The sequence below is a fragment of the Atractosteus spatula genome, chromosome 18 (genome assembly GCF_055471065.1).
Source record: "Atractosteus spatula isolate fAtrSpa1 chromosome 18, fAtrSpa1.hap1, whole genome shotgun sequence".
NCBI classification, from domain to species: Eukaryota; Metazoa; Chordata; class Actinopteri; order Semionotiformes; family Lepisosteidae; genus Atractosteus; species Atractosteus spatula.
In genome coordinates, this window is record NC_142723.1 from 820622 (window position 1) to 834545 (window position 13924).

The 13924-nt window shown below is 46.4% G+C and overlaps 1 protein-coding gene and 1 long non-coding RNA gene across 4 annotated transcripts in view; one reads left to right on the plus strand and one right to left on the minus strand.

The window, feature by feature from the left end:
- Positions 1-901: 901 nt before the first annotated feature.
- Positions 902-2859, minus strand: LOC148818269 (uncharacterized). Its single transcript, XR_016094428.1, has 2 exons — positions 2722-2859; positions 902-2634 (listed from the first exon to the last, which is right to left on the minus strand). It is a non-coding gene; the product is annotated as an uncharacterized LOC148818269 (long non-coding RNA).
- Positions 2860-6844: 3985 nt separating this feature from the next.
- LOC148818270 (BAR/IMD domain-containing adapter protein 2-like 1) overlaps positions 6845-13924 on the plus strand; it is a 43341-nt gene continuing 36261 nt past the window's right edge. For 2 of the 3 annotated variants that reach the window (XM_088936766.1, XM_088936767.1), the window contains exons 1-2: positions 6845-7264; positions 13505-13580. In XM_088936766.1, coding sequence (XP_088792892.1) covers positions 7214-7264; positions 13505-13580 — 127 coding nt within the window. In that variant the 5' untranslated portion in view covers positions 6845-7213. The remainder of the gene's footprint in view (positions 7265-13504; positions 13581-13924) is intronic. The other variant, XM_088936768.1, reaches the window with a different exon arrangement.

A 13924-nucleotide genomic window follows, 5' to 3' on the forward strand; every position in this document is an offset into this window, starting at 1 on the left:
ACTCTTTTGAGGTACTGTTTATTGGGTTGTCATGTGGAATTCTGTAATTAAAAAATAATTTTAATTGTATTTTAGACAACAAGAGGAAGAGTTTTTTCAGTTCCTTTTGAAGTGAGTTGGTATAATGTTTTTAATTTGATGTTAGCTGGGGAGCCAGCATTTAGCTTCAGTTCAGAGCTCAGTCTGATCATGGTTTAGATCAGATCATTCTTGCCTAAGTTCCATTTTCTTCCCTTGTATTAACTTTGCGGGTGCAGATTTCATTTCCAATATTGCATAAAACATGATTAGCAATCCTTTGAAATGAAGGACACAAAAATGTCAGTTAAATCCTTGAGAGACATTTTACTGTGGACATTTTTAATGGCATTATAACAACGCTTTTATCTTCAGTGATGTAAGTTTTTGCACTAGTCTAAAGGTACACTAAAAACAAAGAAAAAAACAAACAACTATTTAGTCAAGAGATGAGATCAGCTTGAAACTGTGGATTACATGGGTTTGGTCAGTGAATACTATAATCCTTTAATACTCAAATTCACTCCCACTGGCTGCGCAGTTTCAAAAACACTCTGATTTAGATCCTCTGATGCACCATTGAAAAGCTCCTTTTCTAAGTCAGGGATTGTCGCTCAATTTCTTTTAATAAACATCCCCATTTCCCTCTGAAATAAAATCTGCGATAGGGATTGTACAGATGTATCTTCAAACACAGGGAGAGATACGGGAAGATGTCTGGAGGATGCATGTGGAGGCCCTGTAAGGAAGATCTTTTTCATGACGATTTTGAAGATGATGATGAAGATGTTATTTCAGTGCTGCAGTTCCAAACTGTAAACCGATATCGAAACCGTGGTGACTTTGTAACGGATAAAAATAGAAACTGTAGGTTATCTCCATAAGGAAGAAAATGCCATTTATTCTGATGAGCTCATTTCAGCAAAACGCACAGCGCAGCACAACAACAGGAACATGGCTCACACAGAAGTGAAACAAACACAGCAAACTGACACAATAAAACAGGAGACCAGTTCAACTAGATGGCGAGTCTCTGGGAGGTGAGAGGAGATCAGAGCTTGGCCGAGTCACAGTAAAACTCCACGAGAGCCCATTTAGGGGGAATCACAGCCCTGAAAGCTCTGCATGTCCAGTACAGTATACATAGGCTGAGACATCCGGTTGTATTTGCGCTGGATGTTTTATTGAAGTGCACCGCACAGATGTTGCATGAGTGTTCACTTCACAGCAATGAATCTTACAGCACATACCTGGAACATATAGCAGATCGGTGTTTGATCAGGCGTGTCAGGACACCGTGAGGAGCTCCCACTCCAGTTCTCAGAGGCCCTTACTTCCACAAGTTGCGTTGATCCCAGCCACTGACTCTACATTTCTAGAAGGGCTAAAACTTTGGCACTTCACGTAAGAAACGTGGGATCATGGCAAAGCACGACGCTGGAAGGATTAAAATCATATAGTTTCGCATAATCATCTCAATCCATATGTTCTCAAGTGCTTAGGCATGTCTTCCCAGCTGCAGACTGTGATCTTTTCCTCTTACTTGAGGCTTAATGTTCTTCACTCCCCGAAGTGAGCAAGCAACGCTCATTACAAAGCAATTCTCTTTCTTCATCGTTGTCTCTTCCTCGTTAACCAAGCGGCTGTCGAATCCGTCAGCTGAGGCCCGTGGGGGTTTGCTGTCGTGTTCCTTTCCTGGCGCTTGTGCTTTTGAAGGTCGGAAGCTGTTTCAAAAGGCTTAGACACCAAGCAGCTCTCTTTCCACGCCAGGTGTGGGAAAATCTTCAGCTCTTCCCTTTCCTCCGGCAGTCTCTCGTGCTCCAGCGGTGTTAACGGTTAAGTGCTGTTAAGTCTGAGCTCATTCATTACAAAGTCTTTCTGTCTAGCTCTGCTGATCCTGCTGCACAATCAGGTCTCACTGTATTTTCCCTATTCCACACAGGAACACAGGCAAAAACGACAGAATTCCTCATCCACTGAGCACTGACTGATCCTAACAAGTACCGGGGAAGATTCCAGGGGAATTGACTGAGTCAAAATTTATTTCCACAGCTCCATAGAAAACTAATAAAGACCCTATTGACCACCTATAGGAGCAACCTGACGTGGTGTTTTAGCAACCGTTGTGGTTACACTCTGTCCTTCTCTATCTGGGCTTGATATTAATTGCTTAAATGACTGGTCAATTCATAACACATTAGAACCCCATGAGGGCTACTGTTAGTTTCCTGTCTGTTCTGTGCTGTGCATTCAGCTGTCTTCAGTCAAGGTTGGAAAAGAGAAGGAGGAAAGCCATTGAGCAGAGCCCCTGGGGGACAGCTGGACACTTGGAGGACACTGGAAAAGTCTTAGGCTACCAGCATGGAAAGGTTTGCAAAGGTAGGCTGTATGTCGGCACTGTGTATGATAATTTAGGTTTATGCGTAGCATGTGGACGTTAAGGCCTTCTGCAAGGTTATACACATGGTGACCCAAAACTTCACCCAAGCCATAGCCTCTCTGCGTGCCCTTGCCTCTCTCCCAGATTGCTGCATGCAGCGAGGAGAGATCGCTTGAAGGAGAATGCTGAATGAATCCATGCTGATCTGCTCCACCGTGAAGCTCATCGCAGGAGTCCTGGAATGTGATGAGAGTGAATTGTAAATTAATTGAATCCCCTCATGGAAAACATCCAGCATCATCAAAGAAAAGAAGATGCGTTACCTGGAGAGGGAGACAGACATGAACTTCAGATTCTCACATTGTTTAACACAGGGGAAGAAGCCTGCGAGAATGACAGTGAAATCCAGGCCATGGCTGCTTCCCCATCACCGACTGTCCTCCTAGGATATCTTTAGCACTATGGGATGAAAATACACTTGCTTATTAAACCACACTCAAGGCCTTCCTGGTTCTCTTTTGTGCTGTTATATGCTTGCCCACATCTTTACAGCGACACCAGGTTCTGTATGTTGTACGAAGGAGAGATTAAAAGGGTAGATTCACCGCTGAAATGTGATGCAGATCTATTTTCCCTCTACCTTATAAATGTAGGACTTAAGGAGGAAAAATAAACACTAAAATTAAACCAGCACAGTGGTCAAGTGTGAATCAACCAGAGCATTCTGTTCTAAATGAGGTCTGAGATTTATAGGAAGACATGAGCAAGTGCAACTCTGCCTCCCCGGGTGTAGCTGTTCTGAGAGTGGAAGAGCAGTTTAAGCCTCAGCCAAGAGGCAAGACAGCGTTCCCCACATCTGTATACCGCTGTCTCTGCTCTGCTCGCGGGACGGTACAGTACAGTGGCCTTAAGATTTTCTCATATCTCAGCTTTAGTATTGAACTGCAAGTGTACATTTAAAAGTTTGCAATGAAAAGACATCAAAAACTAAAGGACTTTCAAGATTGTGGATTTAAATAGAACTTTCTCAGAAACGGTTGCCTGTAATTCTAAATGCCTGATGTTCATATCTGCTCATATCCTGACAATCAAGTCTCCTTTGGTTTTGATAACCTCGAAAATTCACTGCCACTTTTTTGTGTTCTCTTAACCGCTTGGTCTTTACACTCCATGTAATGGTCATTTGTTGTTATTCAGATGTTTTTAAGAGACCTAAAAAAGCCTGCAGAAACACAGACCCTACAGTACCAGAAATGGCATGCCCGAAGTCCCCAGGAACAGCTGTACATCGCCATCTAGTGACATTTCCTGGAACTCCGCTCACACAGACATGAATAAGCTGCAGACGCACTGTAGGTACAGTAAGTTTCAGCACTTGCTTATTCCATTTGTCTGTTTGTTATCTCTGTTTGCTTTCATTCATGATATTGAATCCTGATAAGAGTCACAGCAACCTGGAGCCTATCCTAGAGGAGACCACACCCTCCACACCACGCTGGCCCATCGCAGTGCAAACACACACCCACACACAATAAGTTCAGAAGCTCCTGTTACCTTCAGGAGCCTGGAAAAACTCCATGAGCACAGACGAAAGAACTAACACCTCACCACCTTCCTGCCCCAATGTTCCAACACTTCTTCACAGTTTAAAATGATATAAAATATGCATTGAGCCTGTTCCTTCCTATAGCAGTAGACAATGAAAAGAAAATGGCTAATATAAGTTTTTTTTCACTCAGGTGTCTACCACGAAAGAAATAGCCAACATGCCTTATGAGGACGAAAGACTAAGTTTATATATGCACATTAGCACAGAAGAGGCAGGGGCGTCACAGATTTGAGGGTATTAGAAGCACCTGAATCTCCAGAATAACTATCCAGCTGTGCGTAAGGAAACAGGAGCTGCTATTCTCAGACAATTAACAAAACTCTTCTGACACATTTAAGGCAGCAGTAAAAAAAGCCACTGATGGCAAAATTGTTTGAGTAGTGCTATGTTTTTGTTGTTGGGTTTTTTTGGGGGGCGGGGGTTAAGGACTGATTAATGTGCGAAACAAGGAGCACAGATAAGGGGTGGAGTGCCACAGGGATCTGTATTGGGTCCACAGATCTTCCTAATTTATTTGAATGATCTAGATTCTGATACAGATGACAAGGTTTATAGACAATACCAAACCTGGGTGGAAAACACAGTAGAAGCTGCAAAGGGAATTCAAAAAGACAAAATCTATTATTGGGCAAACATCTGGAAGATGGCATTTATTGTAGACAGAGTACAGAGCAATACATGCAGGTAGCAGAAATATTTTAAAAGGAGAAACACTGAGCTTGAAAAAGCTACTCTTGAAAACATCCTGGGTGTCACTGCTGACACATTATTCTCATCCCAGCAGTGGTCAGCGTCCCAGAATAGCAACTTGAAGGGTGTGGATTCACATCCTGGGTCACTGATGAATCGCAATTTGGAATCTAAATTAAATTTGAGGTTAGAATTATACAATATACTACCAAGACCTCATTTAGAGCATTGTAAACAAATCTGATCACCGCATTACACGAAAAAAAGACGGCTTCTCAGGAAACTCGGTTTAATGGAGTGTAGGTTTTCACACAGCTGGATTTGTGGGCGTGTTGCAAGATACCCAGCCAGGCTCTTTCAAGAAACTGCTGGATCGCTTTTCCAGATAATGTAATTAACAGCCAAAGGAGCGGAATGGGCTCGATTTCTTCCTCCCCTTTGTAACCTTTCTTAAAATGGTTGGTTTTGTTGATTTCTATCCTTGCCTTGTCAAATAATTCAGCAAAGTAGTTTACTTTAATTCAACGTTTTCAAAGTAATTGTAGTTTCATTGCGTCCTAACCCTGATTAATTATTTCCAGAAATTGCACTGTTTTAATTTGCAGTCTTCCCCTGAGGCGGTGTGATAATTTCTTTAGATCTAAAAGTAAGCTTTGTGCATCTCTTCGCATTTTAAATTACTTTACATATCAAAGGGTAAGGGTACAAAACCAAACATGTTTCCCTTGCGAGTGGAATGTGCGCCTTCCTTCGTCCAAACTGTTCTTGACTCGTACCTGTTGAAATTACAGCTATTCGATCGCTCCAGTGACCAGTTATTTCTCTACTCTCCGCTAGTGGCCGCTATTCCACTCAATCGTCGGGTTCACGCCGTGGTTACAGCCTACTTTAACCGCGGACAATAATATTATAAAGACACTAGAGGGCTTCATAGGCCCATAAATGGTGCTCTCTCTGTTAATACGGCAGTAGACAGGCATGGTGGTACTACTGCACAAGTATTCAACTGCAAACGTGAAAACATAACGACGGGGCTGAAGATTTCACGGGCTGTTTCTGTAGAAGCGCCCACGCATGCCGAAATGGAGGGCTTCATCAGAAAAGCCTTGCACGATATTTCAAACACGGGCAATGTTTGCAGATTCATGAAGTTCATGAAAAATAATTCGGCCCCGCTGCAGTGAAAACTTGCAAAATCCCAGGCGTACCTCAGTTTACCATGTGTTGCTAAGAAATTCCCTTTCTCGTCCTATTGTAATACCCGAACACAAACCGCCTCTTAAAAACATGGGCCCAGCCAAAATCGGATTGACCGTGCCGTACGGATGCAACGTCCTGTTACTCGCCCCTTTGGAAACAGCTCAAGGAAAAGGTAAGGTGTTAGACTGCTGCTGCAAGCCTGTGTCTAACAGGAGTTGGTTTTAAGCGAAAACAACAACAACAACAACAACAACAAAACATTTTCACGACACTTTCGGTAATGGTGTCGGTATGAGCTAGGGGAGCTGGAGACCCTCGTCTTGTCGGCTGAATCGCGAGCAAAACTAGGACTCGCTTTCAGGTTAATGATTGGATTTGTTGACTTCGATTAAAACAACCACTGGCCCGTGACAAGAGTCGCAGTGTGAAATCCGAGGCGAAGTGAATGTACTGATGTTTGGTTACGGAAACGCCCCGTTAATCCTGGAACTTCACTGGAGGCGGCGAGTGTAGGGGGGCAAGGCGGTGCCGGGCCGAAGCGTCCCTGTGCGTGTTGCAGGACGGACACAACTGTCGGCATGTCTGAAGCATTAGTAGTGCAGGTGGGCAGCTGCGTCAGCATGCGTAGGCTGCAAAGGAACGAGTAATAGGTTTATTCCCTGCTGGTGTCATTCAGGTGTCACCTGAAGAAGGCTCAACGGCCGAAACGTTGTGTTCTCTTTCTTCTTTTTTTCAGCAGGGAATAAACCTGTTACTCGTTCCTTTGCATGTCTGAAGCATGACGACCCGGCTCGGGGCGTGAGCCTGCATGCGTGCGTGCGTGCCCGCCCCCGCCCCCTCCTGGAGCGCCCGCGCTCGGCTCACCTAAGACACCGGACCGCCTCGGGCCGCTGACGTCACGCCCCCACCTGCCTGCCTCCGCGCGGCGAGACGCGCACAAGTTTGACAGTTCAGCTCCCTGACGGCGCAGGCTGCGGGCGTACAGCGCGTCTCTGCCTGCCAGTATCCGTGTCACCTGTGGCACCAGCCCGGCTACCGCTTTCTTTTCGCTTTCTCGAAAACAGCAACAAACAAAAACGCGTATTTTTGCGTTGAAAGCAAAAAAAAAAGTAGCGCACCGTAGTTCTAGGTAGCCGGTCACCCGAGGTTTTGTCTTCTGGGGACACGGCAGAAGCTGTCGTTTACCATTTTGAATGTAGAAACAGGTTTTGTTGTTGTTGGGTTTTTTTTTTATTGTGGCTTCCGAAGGGCCGGCGTTTTAAACCAATATACAGTTTTCACTTAATAAAGGAGATAAGGCTTTGGAAAGGATAACAATGTCGAGAGACCCAGAAGAAGTGAACAAGCTCACCGAGAGTACCTACAAGGTAAGCCGTTTATTGATAATGGAATTAAATACCGACTCCAGCTCGCTGGTCTGAACTATATGCTGCATGATAGCGCTTCCGCTTCATACTCGAAAAGCCCCAGTCGTTTCTCAGTGCCGTTTGACTAGGTACCGCTTCTGTACCTGATTGAACCGGGTAAGATTCATCAGATCTACCGATTTACCTCTGTCTAAAGAGAAGACGTTCGGCCCAGCGCAGTCCCCCAGAGCTCGTAAACTAGTAGTTTCCCTGCCGTCCAGCGCGGCGTGTCTGGACTGTGGACTTTGAGAAGTGTCCCTTGTCATGACCCGTGGTATGAATATCACCGCGTCGCCTCCGCGCCGGCCGGTGGATTGGCTAAAATGCGGGTTGCGCACACCTGCAAAACCTGAATCTTCCACGTTTCCTCCCGAAAGCTGCTCCTTTATGGAAAGCCGCACAGCACGCACTGAGAAGTTTCTTTTTTTATTATTTTCCACAGCTGATTGCTTGAGTGGTGTGTTTCATCAGTCAAACAGAGCTCTGAGTGTTCAATTTCGCGTTCAGCTTCCCGTTTCACTCCACTGTAATATTCCTCCCAGCAGAAATGAGAATTATGTCTTTTAACAGAATGGAAAAATTGGAAGTACAGTAATTAACACTGAATGTTTTTCTTAGCAGACAGCCTGCTACTTGGTTCCTCACTGGCTGAAATGCGTTTTGAGAGTTTGAGGCACTATTTGTGGTTGGCCAGTGTGTCGGACTCAAATGAAACTCCAGGTTTATGGATTGCGAAAATAAACTGTCTTGTGTGCTGCAGACACGACAGATCGATGTTGGAGTCATGAGAAATATCTGCGATTTGGAAACGAAAGCTCTGGGGCCCCTCTGGCCCCTGCCTCTTGAGCCATTGCGAGGAAAGTGGGTGGCGTGTGGAGCAGAGCCTGCAGGTGGGTGCAGTGGCCACGCCCTCAGAGAGAAAGCTCTGGAATCGAGCAGGCACCCGGGTCACTGCGATCACCCGCCAGGCTCTCTCTGTGCCCCTGCGAGCGAGGAGAGAAAGCAGTCTGGGGTCGAATTAGTCAGTTAGCACAGAAAAGACATCCTTAATGGAACACGCGTTTGCAATTTATCAGGTGCTGGATGCTTGCTACAATCATGTGACTCCCCATCGCAGTTCCTAGATATCATCAAAGGGAGTAAGAGCTCTGTAAGGGAACGTGTTTGTTTCAAGTAGAGCGAAGGACAAGAGAGGGTATTCTGCTCGCTGTGTATGGAACGAGTTTTACGGCTCTGAGCAGTGGCCCTGGTATCCGGTGCTCCCGAGCAGTGGGAATGGGAATGGCTGCAGTGAAGGAGCACCTGTGCCAGCTGGGGCTCGATTCGCAGTGGAGCAGAGAGTCACCTGTTTGTCCCCTGGTCGCTAGGTGTAGGAGAGCATGCCTGCCTGCTCATTGTTTGAGAATGGGTGTGCCTGGACGTTAAAACAGGAACTGCTGTCCTGTGCTCTTTATTGTGGGTATTTCAAAAAGGTTTTTAGTTTGCAGTGAAAACAGACAGGTACTTTGCTCTCCATGATAAGTCAACAGCAACAAATTAGGCTTTGAATTATGTATATTTTGTGTCATTAGAAAACATACAAGGTTCGTGCTTTGGAAATGTGTTTTAGCTCACCAGCACAGGCAGGTCCAAGTAACTTATGCAGCTCTGTGAGCGCTTATATGACTGAACTTTGTACTAACTGCACTGGGGATAGGGGCTTCACTTCCACCCCTTGTATCCCAAACCTGCCTGTCCGGAACGGTGAGTCACGGCCAGGCCTTTCAGTGCGCCTGAATGAGGCTGAGGCGGCACAGGCAGAAAGGCTGTGTCATGAGGGATCTGGGAAGGCGAAGGTGAAACAGGGGGTTGGGATTAGTTTGAAAAGGGCGACGAGTGTTGGAATTGGGCCAGGGGTCACCTGCAGGCCAAGTGTTGCTGTACAGCGCATGGTGAGACGGGCCCCTGGGTGAAGAAACTGGCCTCAAGTTCTCAAAGTCCGTAGTCCCAGTTTAGTAAGAAACCACAGCAATGGAAAGGAGCTGCAGTATATCGCTATCTTGTGCCTTAACCCTAGCTTTGGCCGTCCGTACCGTCCAATATTTTAAGTTTCATAACGTTTCAAAAATGTATTGAATCTTAATCAGGCGTCCTGAATGAATTCTAAAAGGCTGTTGACATTAATCATTGCTGTTGCCATATACAGTATCAGCCAGCTTGCAGTTTGTGCACCCTGGTGGGTTATGATTTGATGTTTACTGCCCTCCATCAGTCCGTCAGTCCAGCCAGTGGATTATTGTGCCTTCCGTCATCTCGCAACGAAAACCATATGATGTGAAACTTGCACAGTGTGCCAGATTGTATCTATAAATAGTTCACTTATCAGATAAGACCTACAGTATGGATGGGCCGCTCTTAGTTCAATTGCATTACATTCCAATGGGCATGTGAGGCCCTAGCGTTGTTTATTTCTGGTATTTATTGACGTAGGTAAGCGAAACGGCCTCTGATTGGACACCAGGTCTGCAGGGGTCTCAAAGTTCGGGAAGGTAGGGCTGGGAATCGCATGCAGGGAATTTCACCTTTTGGTTCACACAAGACAGTCTGATAACGTGCTTCTAACTAGCGTTCCTCATTATCTGTGTTTATGTGTTGTTACATGATGTTCCTTTATACTTGCCTCTGATCGATTCGGTTTCCCAGTTCCAAACGCTAAGAATCAGCTGATTCCGAAAAAAGACCCGAGCCGCTCTCCGCGGCCATGGAGCATGTTGCCTCTTTAATCCCTCGAGCGCCGTTTGCCCCGTTAACTCGCATCTCAGTCCTGCAGCCTATGAACTGATATGCTGCGTGTGTACAGTACGTAGTTGTGCATTTCATTTGGAAAGTTGTTGAATAAGACGTAGCCACAATATTCCTTTCATCAGGATAGGGGTGAATGCCCTGTGCAATGAATAGTGAATACATAAGCTATAGGTAAATAGATAGGATACGAAAACATCCTACGCTCAGACAACTGAACAAGTTTAAATAAAAAAATAACTCTTTTTTCCTTGAACTTAAAAAGCTAGTGAGTTTAAGATGCCCATAAAATCTGTATGACAGAATTGTTTGCTGCTTAATCTAAGACCTTGAGTGAATATAAGCTTTTTCCACTTAAACGTGTACATAATTGTGTACAAAATATGTATAAAAGTGTTGTGTGGAGAGCTCAGGTGAAATGGAGACCAGAAGAGACCCGTGGCCCCTGGATTTCCTGTCTTGGACACTCTTTTCAAAAGCAGTAGACGGCTAAGAGTATCCTCACGCCATCGGAATGTGTGTGAGAACTGCCCCCAGGGCATCGGCATCTGCATCTGTCTGTACTCCCCCGGCCTGGCCTGGAGGTCAGAAACCCCAGCGGCGCCGCAGGACGAGAATCTCAAAGGTGTCGCTTCGCATAGCAAAGACTCGCAGAGAGACAACAGACGCGCTGGACTGGATTGCTTTCAGATGGCAGGCCTCCTGGCTTCAGCTGTGGTTTCCGCAGTCGTGGACGGTGCGAGTTCAGATTGCTCCTGCCTTAAAGCGGAGAGGGATGGCAAGAGCTCTGCGCCTTGTCGCCCCGCACCCTGCTGAGCGACGTGATGGCTGTTGCAGTGCACGTGTTTCATGAAACGGTCGACACCAGCACTGTCAGCGCCGGGACAGCTTGGGCATCCAATATGAAAATGAGCCAGAGAATAATTTGGGTAATAAATCTGTTACCCAACAGTTATTACCCACTGTTCATTTTTGCAGTTGTTCTAAAAACCCATAACTGTGTGTTTAGCCTGGTAAAGCTAACGGATTATTGTGCCTTCAGAACATACGCACGTGATCATTTGCTTTTGCATTGTGATGTAGTGACCCTTGTGCTTTCTGTTTTACAAAATAGTGATGGTTAGAGCAGATCAGAACTATATCACATTAGGCATAAGACATACATGAGGTGGGAAGCAGGAAGCATGGTGTCTTTAAAAATGTGCTCATGGTTAAGGGCGTCTGTGTGACTAATTCTGGTATTGGTGGCACAGAATTTGCATGTTTATAAATGGTAAATACGTGCTTTTTTAGTTGTTTTTTTTAAGTTACCCACAGGTACAGTATAAGGCATTACCACACATGCTGTGTAATTCATATTTTTTATATAAAGTCCTTATTCTGTCATTCTGATCGGAATGAGATCCGAGTTAGCCGGTTGACTGTTCCATAAACGCTTGTGTAGTAATTTCTGTAAATCTGTTGTGCACCGATATCAGTTCTGAAAATCATCTCCGGTGTTTGGAGTGCTTACTGACCGAAGCTGAAAATTAGTTTTGCAAATAGAATTCTCATTCACCCTTTCCAGCGCGTCCCATTCAATTGTGTTCACTGCCTCCATTGAGGCCAGTCAGCCGCAGACAGGATTCTGACCACGTTGTTTCAAACCTTTCTCTGAGCTGCACTTCCGGTGCCTCGCCATCAAAAACTAACCAACACGAGTCCTTGCTTCCCTCTGGAGATTTCACCCATGTCAGGGATATTTGTTTCCACGTCTCTTGTTTGTGTTCTGCTTAAAGCCGGGGGTGCTGCTAGTATCTTGGGGTGGAAGTGAATACGATTGCAGTCAAGTATGTGCCGTTTGTGACAGTGTTCCTGTTGATGCACTATAGGTCTTCTTACTGCCAGGGCAGCAGGCCCCTCTCTGGTGCCAGGGCTGGTGAGCGTGCTCTGTGGAGTTGCTGGCTGGTGTGCGTGCTCTCTGGTGCCAGGGCTGGTGTGCGTGCTCTCTGGTGCCAGGGCTGGTGTGCGTGCTCTCTGGTGCCAGGGCTGGTGAGCGTGCTCTGTGGAGTTGCTGGCTGGTGTGCATGCTCTCTGGTGCCAGGGCTGGTGTGCGTGCTCTCTGGTGCCAGGGCTGGTGAGTGTGCTCTGTGGAGTTGCTGGCTGGTGAGCGTGCTCTCTGGTGCCAGGGCTGGTGAGCGTGCTCTCTGGTGCCAGGGCTGGTGTGCGTGCTCTCTGGTGCCAGGGCTGGTGAGCGTGCTCTCTGGAGTTGCGGGCTGGTGAGCGTGCTCTGTGGAGTTTGGGGGGGGGGGGGTCCCTAGAAGCCACATCCAACAACACTCTGCTCAACTCTTCCACTGCTTTCAAGGCCTCCCGGACAGCCAGCCACAATTCACACAATTCATCCAGCTCGGGGGGAGCCCCTCGTCTAGTCCCCCGGGCTGAAGCACCACAGCTGACCCCGTGCAGTGAAAACCCGATGGTGGTATCGTGGCACGGGGGACCCCGTCAACGCTGGCTGATCAGGCCAGGGTGCGCCTCGCTCTACCCCGCCGTACTCCCGCACGGGCGCAGTGATCCCATGTGACAGGGACTCTTAATGGGCTCTTCCTCACCCAACAGCCCCCTTGTGCTCTTCTGCTACCTCCTCGATGTGCACAGGGTGTTTAGAAAGAAAGGAAATAAAAGGAAGGCATTCGGCATATTTGGGTTCTCCAGACACTCGTGCCTTATTGATCCTGGAAAATCACCTCTTTGTTCCTTACTCCCGCTAGATCCGTCCTGAGCCGGCCCAAGTCCAGTTCTATTGTCTCCTTCGTTTGTGCTCAGCATGAAGCTGTGTGTTGAGTTGAGTGTGTCTGTTGCTTTCAGTAGCCTGAGTACTCTTTCCAAGGTCATGTTTGTTGCAGGTAAAAGTGATTCTGTTCTTTAGTCCTTCAACGTGTGACATGACTTTCAGTCCTGTGTTTGTACAGGGTAGCCTTATCCAGACTCTTTCAAGCACAGTAATATGCCGTTAGGAATGTGGTTCCCAGGGGTTTGACAGACTGTTTCATTTGAGACTGCATTCGAGAGTGTTGGACCACATGCCAGGTTTATATATTATATATAAACGTATCGTAAATCAAGTCTCTTTCGGTGCATGTGGACACAGGGTGATTGCTGTTTAAAATCCATTGCTCTTTAAAAGCTTTCGGCAACCGTGCAAACGCTGGTTCGTCTAAAGCACTTGGGAAAACGAGCATCTTGGAATCCTTCAGGGGTACTGAAATGTCTTTTATATAAATATTCTAAATATTATTAAATCCACAAGGTGAACACTCACATTGTATACGTTTTCACAATGCAGCGACCCGGCCTGTTCATGGGGGGAAAGCTGAGATTTCTGGTCTTTCTCTCGACGGCGAGACGGCGTTCTGATTCTGTCGTTTTCTCTGGCAGAATGTGATGGAACAGTTCAACCCGGGCCTCCGAAACCTTGTCAACCTGGGCAAGAGCTATGAGAAAGCTGCAGCAGGTAAGATGTACAGCGCAGATTTCACAAGAACATAAGAGAGGCTGCAGTCAAAAAGAGGCCCAGCTTGTTTGTCTGGTAGCTAAATTCATACGAAACCGAGTCCAGCTGTTTCTTGTAAGAGCTCGGTGTTTGGGCCTCAATCACCTGCCTCAGTCCAGCACCTTCTCGTGTGTAGAAAAACTTGGGATTTCTCCACCCCCGATGAATTTCCTTTTTGTTTCCAGATCTGACCCCTGGCCTTGCTTCTCTAGGGAGTGTGAAATAGACCCTTAGTGTGACCTTTTCAATACCCCTTGGTGTTTTACAAACTTGGCTCAAGCCTCCCTTACTCTACAATGATGAGA